General features: G+C 39.8%; 1 protein-coding gene across 4 annotated transcripts in view; it reads right to left on the reverse strand.

Moving 5' to 3' along the window:
- LOC109404970 (protein sex-lethal) overlaps positions 1–22,818 on the reverse strand; it is a 53,929-nt gene that overhangs the window by 13,181 nt on the left and 17,930 nt on the right. For 2 of the 4 annotated variants that reach the window (XM_062858626.1, XM_062858628.1), the window contains exons 3-5: positions 20,468–20,746; positions 10,654–10,943; positions 10,420–10,583 (exon numbers count right to left, since the gene is read on the reverse strand). In XM_062858626.1, the coding sequence (XP_062714610.1) occupies positions 10,420–10,583; positions 10,654–10,943; positions 20,468–20,746 (733 nt within the window). Of the gene's footprint in view, positions 1–9,609; positions 10,584–10,653; positions 10,944–20,467; positions 20,747–22,818 lie in introns of those variants that run through there. The other 2 variants (XM_062858627.1, XM_019677953.4) reach the window with 2 other exon arrangements.

A 22,818-nucleotide genomic window follows, 5' to 3' on the forward strand; every position in this document is an offset into this window, starting at 1 on the left:
GAACTCATCGCAATAGCGAGGGCGCTCAGAGTGAACAAGGCAGCGGGCTTGGATGATATGGCTTTGCAAAGGTGCTTGGGACGAGGCGAATTTCCGGAGAAATGGAGAAGGCCATAATATCTGGCGGCGATCCTTACAGTTCAATCTGTCTTCTGGACACCGCCAAGAAGCTGTTGGAGCAGGTTTTTTTTTGTCCAGGCTGGCGTTCCATACCAGTGATCAGAACAGTTCGGACTTTCAAACAGTTTGAATGGTAGGCGCTATCAGTGTGAATGAACCAGAGTGGATAGCCGGCGGTAGGCACACGAGTTTTCAGGATTCCCGACCGGTTCAGGAACTTTTAAAAAAATGGCAAGACATTTCTATCTAGCGGAGACGTCGGGTTACGCCTAATATTCGCTAGATAACGAAACATCCATACCTTCTTGTGTCAATCGTGTTGCTCGAGTGCTTCCAGATCCTCTTTGAGGATGGGCTATGTATCGAGTACGAAGAGAATTACCCGTCTTATTAGCGTTTTGTGCATGGTACGTTAGGTGCGGGCAACTTTGCTATTTTGTGAAAACATAGGCGAGAAACCTTGAGTCGTTGTCAACAGCGAGCGAAAAGTCTGTTTCCACCGCAGCATCTGTGCAACCGCCCGTACGAATAGCACACGATTGGGTTCGACACCGATCAGCTATGTTGGTAGGTAGGGTAAAGTGGCTTCTAGAAGCAATGGTCAAGTCCGATTCATTAATGATTTTATGAGTTCGCCATTTTACCCCATTTTGGCATTTTGGGCTCTTTTCCCTAATTATCAAGCCGCAGTCAAGCCGTTCTTTTCATCGCTGAATATGCTCATCACGAGACATAGTTGGCTTCGTATGCGTGCACGTTTGTGTCGGTATATTCGAATGCTTTATCTGTGTACACCGCAAGCGTTCGGGCCAAACCGTGTCTATCCAATCCATTCGGTATGGCCGACCCGAACACACGAGCGCGCTGCGACACAAGCAGACGCTCACACAGTTGTTTGCGCTTGCCATTATGTTTTCTTCCCATATCTTTGCTCCTGCTCATCGATGATTAAAGCACGGCATAATCGCGCGTGCTTAAAATACAAATGATGAGAAAATTTAAAATTGATGAGATTCAATCAGATCAAAGTTTTTAAGATGCCCTTCGAGGTCCTAAATGTGCAAAATTTGGGCATGATTGGTTTATCCTACATTTTGCGCATCGCGATTGAAGTTTGTATGAGATTTTACATTGAAAAACATACTTTTTCGTATTTTCCTTGAAAGTTGCTCAAAATTGTCCTATACAATATTACCGCTAGAGTTCAAGTATAGCCCAAGATGTGTCGAAAAACTTTGTCGGAGGTCGCAAAGCGATCCAATGTATGTGGAAAAAGATACACTCTTCGAAAGTCAGGCCAAAAATTGAGATTTTATTATGGATTCCTTTGCATGTTAAAAGATAAGCACACTCAGGCGATCAGTAGGTTATAACTTTTATTATGGATGTTATTCCTTTGCATGTTAAAAGATAAGCACACTCAGGCGATCAGTAGGTTATAACTTTTGTTACAAGACTCGGATCGCTTCACGGTCTTCGGCAAAGTTTTTCAGGACATCGGCTATACTTTTACATGATCGGTTACATACTTTCAGAATAATTTTATTCTTTTATAAGGAAATTGCAAAAAAAAATGAGTTTTCCCATACAAATTTCAATCGCGATGCGCAAAGTGTAGGCATGACTGATCGCGCTCAAATTTTGTACAGTCACTCAGTACCCGAAATGGAGTCAAAAAAACCTTGATCTGAAAAAAACGACCTCTATGACCCATGCTAATGATGAGCTTTGATGAGCAAGTAATCGGTGAAAAAATAGCAACATTGGGTGCGGGGTGAATATTTTTTGACCACAGTTTCTTCTGGAGCCCCCATAGTAGGCACGTCTTCAACTAATGATTGTTGTCAATCGTCATTATGGATCCGAGGTAGATAAATTCTCATACTACCTCGAAGATATCCCCAGGCCCGTGCGCAGAAGGGGGGGAGGTCCCGTTTTAAGAAAAGCTGGCAGAAAGTAAATTTTCGAACATGTCTATAATAAAAAGTTACGGACACCGTCTTCAGCCAGAGGCTGCACAGACTGAATGAAACTCAACACTAGACAAGGGACACACGGAGCATGCATCAGTGGATACGGTGACGAAACTATTATCACGAAAAGGTTTCATCGCCCAGAGCGGGAATCGAACCCTCACTCCTAGCATGGCGCGATTAGAAGCTAGGTGAACATAACCGCACCGACCCTAGTACGAGGCTCCACAACATGTCTATGATGGGTTAATGTATGTCAAACATTCATCTAAAATATCAGGAGCATTGACTAGCATTAAAAAAAAATGAAAATATTGATTTTGTATCTTCTAACAGCACTGAATTGCTGATAGAAACAATACTAAATTTCTGATAAAGGACACAAACGAGCTCAACTTCCACAAAAGGTTGTTAATACTCGTAATTTCAATTATTTCAAAAGTGTATACGGAAGTTCTTATGTTGTATATCAGGCATCTACAACGGATCGAGAGATTAAAATAACACTTTTTGCTCCAAAATTGACATTACAAGTCATTAGTACGAAAAATTCTTGCACTTTGACTTCAAAGTGTCTTACAAATCGCTCTCCACTGCTCCCCTCGGGCATATTCCGCTCAAATGCTCGTTTAAGTATGTAGAATTGATTATGGAAAAATGCAGCTGCCAATAGCTGCCACAGCTTTAACGCCATGATGATATTTATATAGTTAAAATGTATAACACAGTTATTTTGTTCGGATTTCGTTCGAACAAATCGATATATTCTGAAAATGTCCCAAATATGAAATTAAAAGCCAAATCATGTTCCAATACATACAGGGGATAGACAAAATTATCGGGAAAGGCAAAATTTTCACTTTTCAAAAAATGTCCATTTAGCCGTAACTTTTCGAAAACTGCATCAATGTTCTCAAATTTTCACTATATGTTGATCAACTAGTTGTGTGTCAGTGGACAAAATTTGGAAAAGATCGGGCTATTCTGCACGAAGTTATGAGTATTTTAGAAAAGGATAGAATTATTCGATAGCCAACTTTGAGCTGTTATATCTCCGAATTCAATGAACTGAATGACACGAAATTTTGACCAATTATGATTTACATAATGAGCTCTGTAAAACGTTTGACTCAACTTGAAATTATTAACAAAAGAAAAAGCTATAGCGATTTCATTAATTTTATGATTTTTTAGTAAATTGGTCTATTTTTAATATGCATTCCATTACATTTCCAATGAATTGCCGCCTATGTTGTTACTTTCTTTCAAAATATATCTGTATTCAAGACAATCAGAGAAAATTTAAATGAACTATAATTAGCATCTTGAATTTTGAAACGATCTTGAAATTTAAGGAAATTTGGTGTTTTATTAGAAAAATAATCTAATCGTTATAATTTTCTTCCGTGTTAAGAATGTAAAGTTAAGTCAAAAGTTTTTCAAAGCTCATTATATAAGTCATAAATGGTCAAAATTTCATTGCATTAGGTTTATTAGGTTTATTGAATCCGGAGATATAACAGCTCAAAGTTGGCTATCGGATAATTACACTTTTTTTAGAATCTTTATAACTTCGTGCAGAATAGTCCAATCTTTTCCAAATTTTGTCCACTGATAAACAACTAGTTGATCGACTTACAGTGTAAGTTTGAGAATATTTGATGCCCTTTTTAAAATGTTACAACTATTTGAAATTTTTTTGAGAAGGGAAAATTTTGCCTGTCCCGATCATTTTGTCTATCCCCTGTACATTTAGGCTAACATTATCGGATTTCTATGATTTTGTAATTTTTGCCAGGTATTTTCAAATCTGGACCACTGTGGGGTCGGTTTAAACCCCCTAAATCTCCCTCTTTCTCTGCGCACGGCCTTGGATATCTCCATCTATCGTGATGTTACTTCCTTGACTAATCCTGTCGTGATCGGCTTCGCTTACAAGCATGAACTTTGTTTTTGACGCATTCAACATCAGTCCGAACTTTGCCGTTTCGAGTTTTAGTTGGGTGTACAGCTCTGCATGTCGTCTGCAAAGCTTGTGTGCTTGACCGGATTTCTTGCAAATCATACTCCGGCTGTTGAGTCCGACTCGTCGCTTTACACCTTTCAGAGTGATGTTGAAGAGTAGGTATCAGAGTCCGTCACCTTGACGCAGTCCCCGGCGAGATCCGGAAGAACACTGCAGTAGCAAATCGCAACCGGATAACGCTGTTGCACATGCACAGAATCTAAAGCTTGCGGAACAAGGGAGAGCTCGGTGAGGGCCTTACTGAGGACTGCTGAAATACACTTAAAGCAGTTATCAATAACGCAGTCAAGAGAACCATCATTTACGTGGAACGGCGTCGAAGGAACGACGAGGAGTACAGAGTGGAAACGCATGCAGCGTACCGGCGATCGTGATCCAGCACGGGATCCTGCGTGAAACATTAGGAGCTGATGCAGAAGTAACAGGTCTGTCTCTTCCGGGAGAAAAAAACGCCGCTTGGAAAAGCAGAAGGAAGACGTTTCCAGTTAGCTTAGTGGTTAAAGCTACACAGACCGAAGAAAAGAGTGTAATATTAGGTGACATATTGGGATATCACAGACGTTTACATGATAGTTATAAAATATCATGTAATTCAGCTTGACTGTGTGTTTGCATGACATATAACACAAATTTACATGATATATCATGTAACACTAAGTTTACATGACTAAACTGAAGTTTACATGACGTATAAATCTCATTATTTTTATCTGTGTATGGTTCGCCAATCCGGAGACGGTGGATTCGATCCTCATTCCGGTCGACTTCCTGGGCATAGTGTATCATTGTGCTTAGCAGCACAATATACGAATTCATGTAATTGCATTAATAAAAGTCGCAGTGCTCTAAAGAAACACTATGTTGAAGAGATGTACAGCACAGATAAAAATAATGACATTTACACGTCGTGTAAACTTAATTTTGGTAATGTAAACTTAGTGTTATGATGGTTTACATAATATATCATGTAAATTTACGTTATATGTCATGTAAAAACTCAAAGTCATGCTGAATTACATGACATATAATGGAAGTTTACATGATATTTCATGAATTTTACATGATATGTCATGTAAACTTCTGTGATATCCCACGCTCCAATTATGTGCATCATATGTCATAGAATTTTACACTCTTTTTTCGATCTGTGAGGGGATAGACAAAATGATCGGGACAGGTAAAATTTCCACTCTTCAAAAACAAAATGTTCAACTAGCTGTAACTTTTCGAAAAGTCAAATATTCTCATAGCCTATTTTGAGCTGTTATATCTCCGGATTCAATGAACCAAATGCAATGCAATTTTCACCATTTCTGACTTTTTTGATAAGCTATGATAAATCATTGACTTAACTTATAATTCTTAACACGTAAGAAAATTATAACGATTAGATTATTTTTCTAATAAAACACCAATTTACCCAAAATATCAACATCGTTTCAAAATACAAGCTGCAAATTACTGTTAATTTAATTTCCCTCTAATTGACTTATATATAAATGTGTTTTGAAGAAAAGTAACAACATAGCCGCCAATAAATTGAAGGAGTAATAATAGAATGCATAATAAAAATAGACAATTTACTAAAAAATCTACAAAAAAATAAAATTACTATAACTTTATCTCTTGTTAAAAATTTCAAGTTAAGTCAAATGTTTTCCAGAGCTTATTATATAAGTCATGAATGGTCAAAATTTCGTTGCAATCGGTTCATTGAATCCGGAGATATAACAGCTATCGGATAATTTTACCTTTTTCAAGAATCTATAACTTCGTGAAGAATGGCCCGAACTTTTCCAAATTTGAACCACTGATACACAACTAATTGATAAACTTACAGTATAATATTGAAAATATTGGATGCACTTTTCAAAAAGTTACAGCTAGTTGAACATTTTTTCTGAAAAGTGAAAATTTTACCTGTCCCGATCATTTTGTCTATCCCCTGTAGGACAAGTTTTAGTGGGAGCTTAGAGCCATAAAGAAGAAGCACAAGGGAATTGAACTATTGTGTTGAACGGCTAAACGCGTAAATTTTACCAGCAGCTTAATTATTAATCCTGCAGAGGGTTTGTGCTACGAGTCGAAATATTCAGAAATAAGGACGAGAGCATCTTTACGGACCAACGTAGGATACCGCTAAACGGAGTGATTTGCAACATTTTTCAGCTCCAACTAACAAAAAAAAGTTGAATTAATCTAATTTTAAAATACAAACTCTTTGTTATAGTTTAAATAAATAACTCTACACAATAGAGTGAACAAGATAATGATCTACACTGAAGCTAACATTTCTTAAGAATTTAATTAGAGCGTGAGTAAAGCACTCGACGTCCCTGGTTCGATTCCGGGTTGCGAAGTTTTTTTTATATTGCGCAAAAATATTTCATAAGATGTCTTATGAAATAATATCATAAAAATCTCTTATGGACGGGGTTTTCAGACCCTTTGAATCGCGATGCATTTTTGGAAATAAATTGCGGTGCACATTTTTATTATTGTTAAATAGAGGAATTTTAAATTTGTCAAAAAAAAACACAGTTATTCGATCGACTTGGAATATTTATTGCTGAGAACATTTCTAAAACAAAGCAAACAAGATCTTTATGAATGCTGAGTGAAATCCTGAAAAGTTTCACAGTAAAATTCCTTCCAAAATAGTGGCATTTTGTTTTCAAGGAATCAAAATGAGAACCTCGACTTTTGATGACCCCTGTATGATTTTTGATAGACGTTTTCCAAAGACTTTTACTTGATATTTGAAAAATACTTGCAAGTTTTATTGTCAGAACTTTGGCGTATTACTGCCAAGATTTTTGATAAATTCCCTCCAAGCGCGTTTGTCAATCCAGGCGAAGATGCTTTGAAAATCATAAATACGTTGACAGTAGATTTCCAGGTCAACCGATTTATGAGTAGTGATAAATTCCTTCTCTCAAGGCCTCAGAAATATAGGTACGATTTCTGCTGAGATTTTTTAGCGAATTCATTGAGAATTTCGTGAAAGGGATACCTTCATGGTCTCAGTTTCGTCACCTCGCTGAGTGTGTTCCATCAAAGACGAGCTCTGAAAGGCGCCTGGGGTCCAATGGACTCCAGGTATCCCTTTTAGGGTTAACATTCATTACGAGTTCGGGAACATTATACTTATGAGAAGAGTTTTCGTAGACTTGTTTCATGATTCTTCGCGAATATCTGCGAGAGCTTTTGCTGGATTCAGGCCGGCGTGAGAACAATTCTACTCTGAATCCCTTGGAGCACCTTTCAATAGTTTACCCAAGGACCCCTTGTTCTAATGATTTCGAATTACTTTTTATTAAACAGGTCAATTTGAGTATGCAAGAATTTTCTGAAGTGTCGTGGTGCACTTGTCAGGGCTACGCGGTCGCGGTGCACCGCGCACGATCTGAAAACCCCAGCGGAAATCAAAACTTTTTCTTGTGTCAAAATATCGTAAGATAAGATTGACGGTAATTGAAAGATGAAAGCAACAGTTTACGGGCATAAGGATCGTACACTGGAACAGAATGCTGTTTTGACAAAATACATATATGAAGCTGTAAATATCGATTTAATGCTATTTATTCATCGCATCAGGTCTTCGTATGTTCTGTAACCGGTTGGTTCCAATTTTTAGATTTTCTTGTGTATGAGTGTTTGTCTTTGAGAAAATTCACGTTTTTAAATAATAAATAAACCAGAAGGCACACCCTAGCGAGTAACCGTACCGCTGTTGATAATAAAACGTTACATAGGGAGATTGAGAGCTCGTACAAGAAGGGTGCTAAGATGGCAGTCGCTAAGAGGGAAAGGCAAATAGATGAGAACCGATGGGCGCTGCCATCTTCAATTTTGGAAGATTTGGTCAGAAAGAAAACAGGCGTCCATGTGTGAAGATTGTTGAAAAGTGCAGTGCAACTATTATTACCGCCCCCCCCCCCCCCCCCTTAGTAGGGGCTGGGCAAGGGAGTTGCCTCCGTTCAGGTAATTAGGTCGAACAAAATCCTTTTAACAAACCTGACGGACCAATATAATCCGATTTAGGACCTCGTATCCGTTTTAAAAGAACGGTCAACACACGGCGGCTCGGAAGTCAATATGGCTTCCGAGCCTAATAGCCAAGGATTCGCCATCGTCCGTTCAGGACGATCTCCTCAGGCCGTCGGCCTTAATAGTTAAGGAGGAGTTCCCCTCTCGGTCGTCCAAGGTGGCCATGCCACGGCCGGCCGATTGTGCCCACGAGGGAAGACGCCTGCCACCCGATCATTTCCAGCAACGCCTGCTGGTCCCGTCGGCCAAGTACCGGGCCGAAACACCGCCATCATTCGCCACTCCGGCGAGAGTTCCGGCCGCACAGTAGGATCCAAGTCACTGTGTCGGCCATCGCACCCACAAAAACCCACGGCAGCGGTATGTACCGGTACGATCTAGATTAGGCCACACTTAACAAATTAATACACTTTATAACCCAGAACAACACCCACACTTTACACTAGGATTTCAATAAATTGTTTTAAAAATGTGAAAGTTCCTTGGTTTTTCATACGTTGTCCGCGAAGCCCCTCCGATTACCGAGTAGCATGCCGGCCCTGAGACCCAGCTCGAGGGGTCTCATGCTACTGAGCTTGTCCCGGGAGTAATTGGGAGCCACTGTGGCTGCGGAGCAGCCCCATAAGTCTCCGAAGTTACAGTTCAAAACATCAATAGGTCGGCTCCAGAGGCACGTTCTCCTCTATTTGGGAAATCTGTGCCATCAATGCCATCAACATACATACCGAACGTCTGCATAAGCCGAAAAGGTGATATAATTTGACATTTCTGAGAGGTGTTGACCAAGTCATGAAAACGGGGAATCTTTGAATGTAATTTGAAAGTTAATAAGTGAAGGTATATGTTTAATCGTTTGAAGGTGATCATACCGGCACGAAAACTCAACCATGAATAAAGCAAAAGACATTCCATATAATTGGAAATAGGAAAACTTACGTTTTTTCGGCCGTTTTGTTCTCTATGTCTTGGTTTTTTTTAATCCTATAGAAATTGGCAAAGGTTCCCAATCAAGCTGAACTATATGACCAAGTTTTAAACAATTTGGCTGACAAATACCCCTCATGACGAAGAGAACAAATCTGTTGAAAATAGGGTCTGGGACCATTTGGGCAGCAGCACCTATTTTGGGCACTTGCTGCTATAACTCAGTCAATTTCGAACCGATTGACTTGAATTTTTGATCATTGATAGATACTGTGCGTATCTGATCATGTCTCAAAAATCAAGTCGATCGGTTCATAATTGACTGAGTTATAGCGGCAAGTGCCCAAAATAGGTGCTCCTGCCCAAATGGTCCCAGACCCTACCCTTTGTCGCCCTAGCTGCAAAATATTGACAGGAGTACAATCAATTGAAATACCAAGCGTTTGGTGATCATAATGTTACCCATAAAGCCCGAGTGTTAAAAGGAATTCTGTACCACTACGTTAGAAAAAAAACTTCTCTATGTTTTGATCTGTAATGACTATCAAATTTATTCATCAATTTTAGGACGTCGAACTACATCTATTTTGCTATGGCTAAGGACATAGGGTTGATAGAATATTATTTCAAACTTTTCGATTAGAATCATAGTATTCATGTAGGTTGACTCAGAGTCACTAAATTTCTATTGCATCATGATATCGTACAGCATTTAAATCTGTAGAGAGTGCAATCTTGCACTCAATGAAGATCTACTAATCATATACAGCATTACATTTCCATTTAAAGCACATCTGACACACTAAATTGATCATTTTTGACCTTATTTTGTTAATAAAGTGTCCCATTTATGAAATTCAGGAACCACAAGGAGGAATAATCTATATTGAAGCTATTGTACAGCTATGTATGAATGAAGTTGATAATGATGTTGATCAGGAAAAGCACAGCAATTGCAATTTTTGTCACATTCATAACATGCATTTAAATGACTCAAACATAAATTAAGGATTCTTGAACAATCTCACAAATAATAAGTAAAATAATCCTTGCTTTATTTTTTTCTCTTTTTATGCTACCAACTTAAAGTGTTTCAATTGAAAATTAATTGGTTGATGTTGAAGAATAGTGTAGCTAAACCTAACTTAAAATATTTCAAATCGATTTCGTAACATAAATGAAACGTATTTCGAATTCTGTACTGATAATAACCAAGGTAAAGTAAAATCAAGCTTCAACTTTGAAAAATGGGAAAATCATGAGCATAAGCATTTACTGTAGATTCTGTTTTGATTTAATAAGGATTATTACGCATTCGTACTCTACCTCGGTTGTTATGTACTATTGAGTTATATGAAGGAACGTAGAGAGCAGCCTTTGCCCGTCCATGATCCTCCGCCACTCGAACGATCAGCGGTTGTGTACCACCTTGTGGTATTACATTGTTCAACGCTGATATCGCCTCCTGGGCTTCTTCTCTCTTATTGAACCTTAAAAAAAAAAAACAAAAAAAAAATCTATGTGAACTCTTCTTTTAAAGTATATAATCCATTTACCAACCTCACGAACGCAACGCCTCGCGGAAAGCCAGTCAGTTTATCTCGCAAGATGTTCTTTTGTACTATGGTACCATATTTACCAAAAATAATGTCTAACTGTTCGTCAGTTATTGTTCGTGGAAGATTTGTGATATAAAGATTTGTTTCCTTGATGTCGTCGCTTTGTGGCCTTGCATATGAAACCTTTAATCGCTTATTCCGAACGGAGTAGCCATTCAAACATCTGATTGCGCGTTGTGCCGCATCTTCGGACAGGAAGTTCACGAAACCGAATCCATAACTGTAACCGGTCTGTGGAAGGAGTGAAAAAAAAAACAAAAAAAAATACATAGTAGGATACAGTTGGATTACTATTATCAAGTTATATGACTATGTATTATTAAACTTCAAGTGAATATCCTAGATTTTAATTCACAGAATTAATCACTAGGTAAACGGGATCCTAGATAAGATGAATGCATCCTAATCTGGAGTTCATCCTTAAACTTCCAATTTATTCTTATAAACCAATGCGGTAAAATTTGATATCATTCATTTGAATAATAAGCAACATATTTTTTCAATCATTTTTGATCCAATCATGTTTGATTTCAGTCAATCGGGGCACTCATCCATTTAGAAACGATTCCGTGATAATTAAATGAATTGTCACTAGAAATACTAGCTAAGCACAAAACACCTAGCTTGTATGATAGACCGTCCCTTGATTTCCCAAAGTGGAAGATAAAAAATGATTGTTCTAGCTTAATGCCAAAACTTGAAGTCTCAGGGTGGCCACTAATTTTTCGTTTTGGAAATTCCCGTCTTTTTCCCGGTATGATTTTTCATCTTTTCCCGGTTTTTCAAAATGAACATTTTTGGAGTATGTAACACCCAAAAACTTAAAAATTATGCAATTAACTAGTAAATACTAATACTTCTCCTCAACAAAGCATAGTTAAGAACGATTAAACTTGAATGTAATCAAATTGTTTCAGCACTGTCTTGCAATAACGTTGCGTTTACCGTGGTTTAGAGAGTTTTAATCCTAAAATAACTTAAAAAGTACATAGGTAACTTGTAAGAGTTTGAACAACATATTTGAAATCAGAGACCCCGAATTTAGTAAGTAAGGATGTTATTGACACGAACGAACATTGTTCACTTAGGTGAAATCAATAAAACCAAAAATTAAGATAAAAATCCTATTTAAACATCTTTAAAAGTTTCGGATGTACTTAGAGGGCCATTACTAGCCATTACTTGTTTTAAAAATAAAAAGCATACAACATTCACTTGTGCAAGGAAGCTATCAAAGAAAGATCGAAAAAAACGATCAATGTTTTTTTGATATTCGATTACGGCACTATTTTGTTCTGTTGGAAGTGAAGATTAGATTTTTATTATTATTAGCTCTTTATTATGGAAAAAATCAGCCCGAGGCTGGTTCATCCCCGGAAGTGAAAGTTGAACAGAAAAACATGGCTGGTACTTACGATGAGAATTTCTGCAAATTAGTTTACATTTAAATAGTTGTAAAGCAATAGTATTTTGGTTTTTTGATAATGGTTCCACTATTGAAACAAGTAGTGAGTAGTTAACCCAACATTAATGGGATTACAATAATATTCTGAAAATTATTGCATCTAATTCCATTTGTCTCTATGGTGTTCTACGCAACCATACGATGTAGAAACTCTTTCACTCCCTCTGTATAATGAACAGATTTGTTTTTATTTATGAATTTTAACTATGCTAACTCTCCACACAAGCAATGAACAGATGTTGAAGAAGGTACAAAACCTGTTTCGAAATGTAAAATATTTTGATCGAAACAAAAGTTTAGAAAGAAAAAGAGAGTATATGCGCAATGTTGGGGTCTCCAGTTAGCCTAGTGGTTAAGGCTATGGATCGCCAATCCGGAGACGGCGGAATCGATTCCCGATCCGGTCGGGAACATTTTCCCGGCTCCCTGGGCATAGTGTATCATTGTACTTGCCTAACAATATACAAATTCATGCAATGCCGTCGTAAAAAAAACTTCAGTGCATGTTGTTTCTGTTCGAGACTCTGAGGACGCCCGATTCAACACTGTTTTTACAGTTGTCAGTGAGGCAGCTTCAAAGCTGAATAAGGTTATAAGTACACAGCGTCAAATATTTACAAGGAAGGAACTCTAGAAACAACATCTGTTTGACACTAGGGTAAACGCTCCCTTAATAGATGCGTTATACTTAATTAATGACATTAATTCGGTTTTGTGATAGTTTGTCTACTTTGTAATGTCAAAATTTGACATTCTGTAGTAATTTAATCGAACAATGTCAGTTATTATTGTTGCCCTTTTGTCACTTATTTCAAACAAATCAATGATAATTTTAGCCATTTAGTAATTTTGTTTGAATGGTAAAACTTGCCATTATTTTTCAATTCTCATCTACTCGGGAAATGCTAATTAAGCAATTCATGACATATAAAATTTGCTGATAATTTGGCAATCCATTTGGCATTTTAAAATTCATGATCATTTTCAGTTATTCATGAAGAATGAGACTGGAGCTGTCAATCGGTATGTTTTTGAGTAAAAATGCAATATGCAGCTTCCGCCAGGGCAAACATTTTGTGAGTTTATAAGGAGTGGGAATCCCAGGTCCTCGCGTGATAATCACGTTCTTTAACCACGGCCGTTCCAGAATAGCCAAAATAGTCAATGCTCCTTTTTATAGTTATGAGAGACCTATTCACGGACAATTATGCAGAATGAGTTGCCTCGCGCCATTTTTCGGGGTAAAATTGCAAATGACTTCTACTACAGGATCCGCAAGAGCACCCCGGAAGTAACGGAAGTGGCCCAATCGGTAAATGACCCTTTTGATAGTTATAAAGTGTTATATTCACGAAAAATCATGAATAATGAGTTGTCGCTCGGTATGTTTCGGAGTAAAATTGCAAATATGCTCTATTACAGGTTCCGCCAGGCCACCCTGGAAGTGACGAAAGTGTCCGTAAGTGGCCAAAATGGTCAATGACCCGTTTCACAATTGTAAGAGTCCTTCCACAGAAAACCATGAAGAATTAGCTGCCGCGTGACATATTTTTGAGAAAAAATGCAAGCGTCCTCTATTTTAGGTTCCGCTGGGTTCCCAGTAAGTTCTGGAAGTGGCCAAAATAATCTAAATCACGTTTCATTGTTATAAGGTTCAAATTCCTGGAAAATAATGAAAAGTGGGCTGCCAAGCGGCATGTTTCAGAATAAAAATGAAATTGTCCTCTACTACAGGTTCCGCCTGGGCATCGCAGAAATGCCGAAATGGCTCTTTTCATAGCTATAAGCAGGCTTGACAGAAACTCCCTCGCGATGAGGAAGCGATTTCGGCGATTTTCTGAGGAGTGAAAATAAAACTCAGAAATCACAACGCAATTCCTCAACAGCACCGAGCGCGAGTTTGCCGCGCAGCGAGGAGTTCGTCCAACACTCATAATTGCTTGTTGTGTTTATCACGCCCACTCAGTACTCACACTCAAAAAGCACTCGGGAGTTCCACTCCCATACATATGTCGTTTTCGTTTTTGCAGTGTAGCTACACCGGTGTAGCACTTTTGCACCGAAAGTGTTCGTTTTTGATTTTCGTGCTGCACCGGTGTAGCACTTTTTCTGCACCGCTCAAGATAGTGCAGCACTCAAAAATTCGAGAGTGTAGCGGGTGTACACCGTGTCCACCAATCAACGTTTGCAAAGTTGTAAATATTTTGGTTTTTATTCACGCACACCAATGCAACTGCACCGAAAATGTTCGTTTTTGTAGTGAAAAGTGTAGCACCGCCACAAAAACGAAAACGACAATAGAAAGACTCTCAAGGCGAAAATCGCACTCAAAAAACCCGAAATAATCATCGGCTCTTTTTTCGTTCCCCGCTTCCTCGTTCAGTTTTTATTGCCTCTCTGTTTGGTGTTCGTACGCTCCCTCGCGACGAGGCAGAAGCAAAACATCGCTCTAGAGCATGTTGCAAAACTCTTTTGATTTTAAGGAGGAATATCAAGCCTGGCAAGGATGGGATCATTCATTTGCAATCATTTAAATCCACTTACAACTCGTTCCAGAAACGTCGCAGCAAAAATCAATGTATGGAATACATTTTCATTTTTGTTTTACCTGAAACTTTGTAGAAGAATATACTAGCGTGGAATCAATAGTTAAGAAGGCAGCAAACGCAACTCTCCACGGCGTGAATGTAACTTACATTCACCGCGTGGAGAGTTGCCTTCACAGCTCGCTCACCACTTTGGTATGCGTGTACGACCCCAATGTTATTCGGCGAACTTTCAGATAAAACTAAAAGGTTCAATTCATCCATACACTGTTTTTCGATAGCATGCTTCTGAACTGAAATAATAGCAAGTGAATGTAACTCTTTGCAAATGAATGGCCCCATCCCTGGCTATAAGTGTCCTAATTATGAAAAATCATGAAGAATGAACTGTCACACGGTATGATTTGGAGTAAAATGTAGTTATCCTCTTGCACCGCGATGCACTGGGGGCGTTCACAAAAACTCCAGATATTAAAAAAAAAAACATAAAATTTTGATAATTCCAATATTTTAAAATAGTTTCATAGAGAAAATCTAGTTCCTCGAATGCCATAACGTTGATATCACACATGAATCCGGAAATTCGAACGAAAATAGAATAAAAACTGGATTTTGTCTCAAAATTTCATTAGGATTGGATAAAAATCAACAGAGTTATAAATTCTTCAAATTCAAAACTTTATGTAAAAATGGCCTTTTGGGTTTTATTTCTCGGTTAAAATTGTTTGATAATCAATATTTAATTAGCACATAATAAAATGTTACCCAGAATTAGCGAATTAGTATACATTATATTAAAGCAAAATTACGGTACGTTATATCGAAGTACAAGGGGGTGGAAGCTCAGGTAAAATATTATCTCCTGGGCGCTCATTAAAAACACCACCCCCGGCGAAGACTGGCGCTTGAGTCTAGCTATTTAGCACTGTAGTTGGAGGAAATGCCAATGGAGAACCCGTAGCTTCCGGGAAGGGGAAGCCCAGCTCCCTGGGTTAGTGGGTTGGTGTCAGGCCCTGCGAGCCAGCCGTTAAAAAGACTAGCACCGGAAAATCAACAAGAGAAGAATGCGAACCGATACCAATGGCGACGAAAATTGACTTGTGATTGGAAGCTCGGTACGTGGAACTGCTGATCTCTCAACTTCATCGGGAGCACCCGCATACTCGCCGATATACTGAAAGACCGCGGGTTCGGAATCGTAGCGCTGCAGGAGGTGTGTTGGACTGGATCTATGGTGCGAACGTTTAGAGGTAATCATACCATCTACCAGAGTTGCGGCAACATACGTGAGCTGGGAACAGCTTTTATAGTGATGGGCGACATGCAGAGGCGCGTGATCGGTTGGTGGCCGATCGACGAAAGAATGTGAAGGTTGAGGATCAAGGGCCGATTATTCAACATCAGTATAATAAATGTACACAGCCCTCACTCCGGAAGCACTGATTATGACAAAGACCATTTTACGCGCAGCTCGAACGCGAGTACCACCGCTGCCCAAACCACGACGTCAAGATCATCATAGGGGATCTAAACGCTTAGGTAGCCCAGGAGGAGGAATTCAGACCGACGATTGGAAAGTTCAGCGCCCACCAGCTGACGAATGAAAATGGCCTACGCCTCATCAATTTCGCCGCCTCCAAGAACATGGCCATTCGTAGCGCCTTCTTCCAGCATAGCCTCCCGTATCGTTACACCTGGAGATCACCACAACAAACGGAATCGCAAATCGACCACGTTCTAATTGATGGACGGCACTTCTCCGACATTATCGACGTCAGGACCTATCGTGGCGCTAATATCGGATCTGATCACTACCTGGTGATGGTTAAACTGCGCCCGAAACTCTGCGTTATTAATAATGTACAGTATCGGCGGCCGCCCCGGTACGATCTAGAGCGAATGAAGCAACTGGATGTCTCCACCGCATACGCGCAGAATCTCGAGGCAGCGTTGCCGGACGAGGATGTGCTCGATATGGCCCCTCTAGAGGACTGCTGGAGTACAGTCAAAGCAGCCATCAACAACGCAGCTGAGAGCACTATCGGGTACGTAGAACGGAGTCGACGGAACGATTGGTTCGACGAGGAGTGCAGACGGGTCTGGAGGAGAAGGATGCAGCTCGGGCTGTAATGCTGCAGCATGGAACCCGACAGAATGTGGAGCCGAAATCTGCAGGGATAAGGACGGGAGCCTCCTGACGGACAAACGTGAGGTGATCGGAAGGTGGAAGCAGCACTTCGGCGAACACCTGAATGGCGAAGAGAATGTAGGCACGGAGAACCAAGGCAGCGAAGGAAATGACTATGTTGGTGCATCAGAGGACGGGAACGAACCAACTCCCACGCTGAGGGAAGTTAAGGATGCTATCTACCAGCTCAAAAACAACAAAGCGACTGGTAAGGACTGTATCGTTAATTATGAGTACACCTTTGAGGCTCTGTATTAAAAAGACTATGCCTTATTTTGACAACTGCTATGTGTCTATGTGTTGCTAACGTTGTAAACAAACGATAACCTTCATTAAAAGTTTGCCAAACTGTGACGTCTTGAATAATCAAAGAGATTTTCAATTTTACTTCTGTTTTATTCTAATGTCACTTATAAGCTAACTTTTACATTTTCAGTTTCTGACCAGCGATTGCTGCGATTGAAGTTTTATTACATGGCAACCGTCGTCAGGTCAAATCGCGGTATGTGCCATGCTGCAGGCAGTGGTGCCAATACACCACAAAGTTAAAGTTTTTCCTCAAGCGGAACAATACGAGGGTTTACGGAAGAGAAGCGAAAATCGATTGTGACCAGGCACTACAATTATTATTATTATATTTTATTAAAGACACTTTACCAAAAAAGTTGGCATTCGTGTCCAAGGCACTACAATGAAAAATGATTATCGCTAAGAAAATTAGCAAAAGTTGAATGTGTTAGGGTTTTTGTTGTCTAAAATGCTATCAAACGATTCAGTATGCATAACAAACTGAAAAACTTACCCGGACGCGGCAAAAAAACAGATGCGTCCAAGTCAAATTTGGAACAGCAAAATTTGCAAAATCGTTAAAGGAAAATAGGAGGTATCCATCAAAGATTACGCAAAAAAGTGTGGAACGACTGTTGGTATGGTTCAGCGTGCCAAGGAGCGTAATTCCCTGAAGACCTACCCAAAACAGAAATGTCCAAAACGTAGTCAAATTCTGGCGGATTATGTGAAAACTCGGGCTTGGAAACTGTACGACGATGTTTTGAGCAAAAATTGCATGTGCATAATCATGGACGATGAAACGTATGTCAAATTGAACTACAAGGCACTTTCAGGGTCACAGTTTTTCACTGTGAAGCATGGCACGGATGTTCCGAATTTGGAGAAATCGATTTTTTGCGAAAAAAATGGGGAAATGTGTTGGTTTGGCAAGCAATTTGTCAATGTGGTATGAAATCGTCACGTCTCTTTACCGTCCCAAGTATGAACGTCGAAATATACAGGAAGGAATGTCTCCAGAAACTTATTCTGTCACTCATCTGAAAGCACAAAGGTCGTACATTACTTTGGCCGGATTTGGCATCCTGCCACTATGCGCGTGACACCTTTGACTGGTATGAAGAAAACAATGTTCAATTTGTGGAAAAGCAATGAATCCTCTAAATTGCACGCAAATAAGGCCCGTTGAGAAATAGTTAACTTTGATGAAAGGGAAACTACGGAAAAAGGATAGAGGAGCAGAGGACGTCACAAAATTGAAGAAAAACTGGGTCAACGTAAGCAAAACCATCGTCGGAACAGTTGTCCAAAACCTGAAGAACGCCAAGAAGAAAGTGCGAGAGGTGGCAAGATCCATGAAAAATTAAATATATAAAAATGTCATGGGCTTTTCTGATGCTCAATAAACAATGTAATTGAATTTAATTTACAAAATAAATAAAACATTTTCAAATACAGCAATTTTCTGGTGTACTCATAATTACCGATACAGTCCTTAAGGCCGGTATCGCAGCAGAACTCATCAAGATGGGGCCGGAAAAGTTGGCCATCTGTCTGCACCAGTTAGTAGTCAAGATCTGGGAAACCGAACAGCTACCGTAGGAGTGGAAGGAAGGGATAATCTGTCCCATCCACAAGAAAGGCGACAAGTTAATGTGTGAGAACTTTCGAGCGATCACCATTTTGAATGCCGCCTACAAAGTGCTATCCCAGATCATCTTCCGTCGTCTTTCACCTAAAGTAAATGAGTTTGTGGGAAGTTACCAAGCCGGTTTCATCGACGGCCGATCGACAACGGACCAGATCTTCACCGTACGGCAAATCCTCCAGAAATGCCGTGAATACCAGGTCCCAACGCACCACCTGTTCATCGACTTCAAAGCGGCATACGACAGTATCGACCGCACAGAGCTATGGAGAATCATGGACGAGAACAGCTTTCCCGGGAAGCTTACCAGACTGATAAGAGTAACGATGGACGGTGTGCAAAACAGCGTAAGGATTTCTGGTGAACTATCCAGTTCATTCGAATCTCGACGGGGACTACGACAAGGTGATGGACTTTCCTGCCTCCTATTCAACATCGCCCTGGAAGGTGTTATGCGACGAGCCGGGCTCAACAGCCGGGGTACGATCTTCACGAAATCCAGCCAATTTGTCTGTTTTGCGGATGACATGGATATTATTGCTAGAACATTTGGAACGGTGGCAGAACAGTACACCCGCCTGAAACGTGAAGCAGCAAAGGTCGGACTGGTGGTGAATGCGGCTAAGACAAAGTACATGCTGGAAGGTGGGACTGAGCGAAACAGGACAAACCTTGGCAGCAATTTTACGATAGACGGGGATACTTTCGATGTGGTAGAAGAATTCGTCTACCTCGGTTCCTTGCTAACGGCTGACAATAACGTGAGCCGTGAAATATGAAGGCGCATCATCAATGGAAGTCGTGCCTACTATGGGCACAGAAGAAACTGCGGTCAAAAAAGATTCACCCCCGCACCAAATGTACCATGCACAAGACGCTAATAAGACCGGTGGTTCTCAACGGACATGAGACGAGGAGGACTTTTAAGCACTCGGAGTTTTCGAGCGACGCGTGCTATGGACGATTTTGGCGGCGTGCAGGAGAACGGTGTGTGGAGGAGAAGGATGAACCACAAGCTCGCTGCACTCTACGGTGAACCCAACATCCTGAAAGTGGCTAAAGTTGGACGGATACGATGGGCAGGGCATGTTTCAAGAATGCCGGACAACAACCCTGCAAAGTTGGTGTTTGCTAACCATCCGGTTGGTACAAGAAGGCGTGGAGCGCAGAGAGCTCGATGGGCAGACCAGGTGGAGCATGATCTGGCGAGTGTTGGGCGTGACCGACGTTGGAGAGCTGCAGCTGCAAATCGAGTATTATGGTGGCAAATTGTTTGATTCAGTATTATCATGAATTTGATGTTAACTAAATAAATGAATGAATATCGAAGCACAAAAAACGAAATGACTTTTTTTGTGAAAACTCATGTTTTCCATTATTGGTATCGTGAATTTTACCGAAATCATTATTTGTGGTTAATTTCATATACGTCGCATTCGTCAATAGTAGCATACACAATTTTATTTTTTCTGCTTCGATAAAAAGGAATATTATGTTGTAAGTTATATCGAAAAGTATCTGTAAAATGTCTTTTAAGAAGGGCAACATACTTTTCAAGAAGGTAAAACCATTAACCTTAATAATAATCGAAATTTAAATACATTTTTTTAAGCTACTTACCTTAACGTCCCTCATGATCCGACAGGTCTCGATTTGGCCCATGGTGGAAAACATCGAGTATAGGTCGCGCTCGGTCAAGTCCTGGGGCAGATAGTTGACGATCAGATTGGTTCCCGCATTGTTGCTGCCGGTGCCGAAGTTCATTCCGGACAGTGAACTTGTGCTCGACGACGATGTTTGCGGCGCGTTGCCACCGAACGTGCTACTCGAAGGCATGTCAAACATTCGGGGTCGCGACGAATAGGAGAAATCTGAATCCTGCCCATATGCATAATTCGACTAGAAAATTTCAAGCAATTTGAACTTGGCAATTTAACATCAGCGACTAGAGCAAAGACGGATACTGGCTAAAGCAACTTCAGTACACATTTTTTTTTTATCTGGTTTATAGCAAGAAGGGGGTTTTGAGTTTATTACATTTATGGCTATTATTGTCATGCTGTGTTTTGTATGCATCTTTGAAGTCTTGTAAGAGTGATTCCGACAGAATATGAAAGAAATAAAGACCAATGAATTCAGTTGGAATGATACAGAGAGAAAGTGTGAAAATGTGTAGCAGAACTTGTGTATATAATTTGTTTGTATAGTAAATAAAAGGAAGATAGAAGAACAACTTGGGAAAAATCTCATTTATGCTAACATTCCTTTTATTTCATGCGGTGGGTATTATCTTTCTTGGCTTTTCATTATTGAAATTGGTTCGAACGTTACGATAGCGCAAAACAATGACGTCTTTAAGCGATTTTGTATCGATTATTGCCAAAGCATTTTTTCCATGCCGTTCGCATCAATTTATATTTTCCTCTTTTGTACACAGATTCACCGTCAAAGACGGCAGCCGTACAGCATCACCGAGAATAAACATCAAACTTAGAGCAGGGACAACGACCAGGACGCAAATAAGCATAATATGGAGCAATTGGTATACCTAGTCTGTGTTGCTGGCATTTACACACTTTGGGGTTTGAGAAATCTTTAATCCTTAGCAATGAACGAAAATACGCTTGGATTTGAGTTTGGTTTTTAAAGCAACGGACGCATGATTCCAATGCCTACGTTACGAGTAGGCAAGAATATGAAACGGAGAGTTACACTCTATCTTTACGAGGCATCATAGCGGAATAAAACCGACTGGATATGATTGGCTTGTTATAATATGTATAACAATACATAGCGACACTAAAAGCAGCAGTGTCAGATCTTTAGTGTTCTAAAACTAACGAAATTAAGGTGACTTGGAATCAAACTTCAGCATTTCAAATAAGAGATGAAGTACTTTTTTTAATATACAACTAACAATAAAATGTGCAAGTGAAAATTAATTAATGGTGATTAAGATTGCAATAGTCACACTAAGGAAAAAGGCCAGAACAAGCAACTGGCCAATGGTGATGCTTCTACTCTACACATTTTTTTGTATCCTTAGGTATAACTAATTCATGCAGCTCACAATTTTTGAAATTCTTCTCCTTTTCTCCCTACGCCCAAGGAGTATGAATACTTTATGGGTGGCTCCATACGTTAACGATTGTTATAAGATTAGTTTAGTGCGCTTACATGTCTGCTTATCATAATGAAACTAGCTAAGATGCCGGAAACAGCAATCAATAAATTTTCCCATTTGCAGTATCTTTTTATGAACTGTAAGGACACGTGTTACTAACATGTTTTGAATAATTGAGTAGCCTCATGCTTGAAAGCATACACCACAAAGCCATCGCTACTGAAACGAAGGACACTTTTCTGGACAAAATCAATGTATATGCAACATTCGCACTCTACTTTCACGCATTGCCAAAAGTCAGGACACATCATCAGACACGCCACCAGAGGAGGAATGGTTGAATTATGTACTATGGAGCCAGCGCCAAACATAAGTTTGCTCCTGTCTCCTGCCAGATGATGACGCACCACATAATCATGGTCTTGTGTGCTTGATCTGCATTTAGATACAATTCCAGCGGGACGCTTTTGTGCTTAGCGTCTTGGTGTCTAGCGTGAGATGTTACAAATCGTATCCCTTTGCCATTAACCAACTGGATAGGGGAGATTGAGTTGCTAGGAAAGGTAGGCTGATTCAGCTATAGTTATCCGGACAGAGATGAATGACAATCCAAAAATAAAGCTGTATCATACAGCTGAAGCAGGGTAGGCGCTGGTATTCTGCAAGACCATGCTGATGGGTTTGATTCTCGATCGGTCCAGGCCTATTTCGTAATTTTAATTTCTTCGACTTTGATTTTTCTTTTAACATACAATATCTTCGTGCCTAATTCATACTGAAACCAGGCCGCCATTTGGGTGACTTTGGGGATTATCGGCAGGTTCGTTCTCTTCGTCATAGGAGGTTT

The sequence above is a fragment of the Aedes albopictus genome, chromosome 3, assembly GCF_035046485.1.
Source record: "Aedes albopictus strain Foshan chromosome 3, AalbF5, whole genome shotgun sequence".
NCBI classification, from domain to species: Eukaryota; Metazoa; Arthropoda; class Insecta; order Diptera; family Culicidae; genus Aedes; species Aedes albopictus.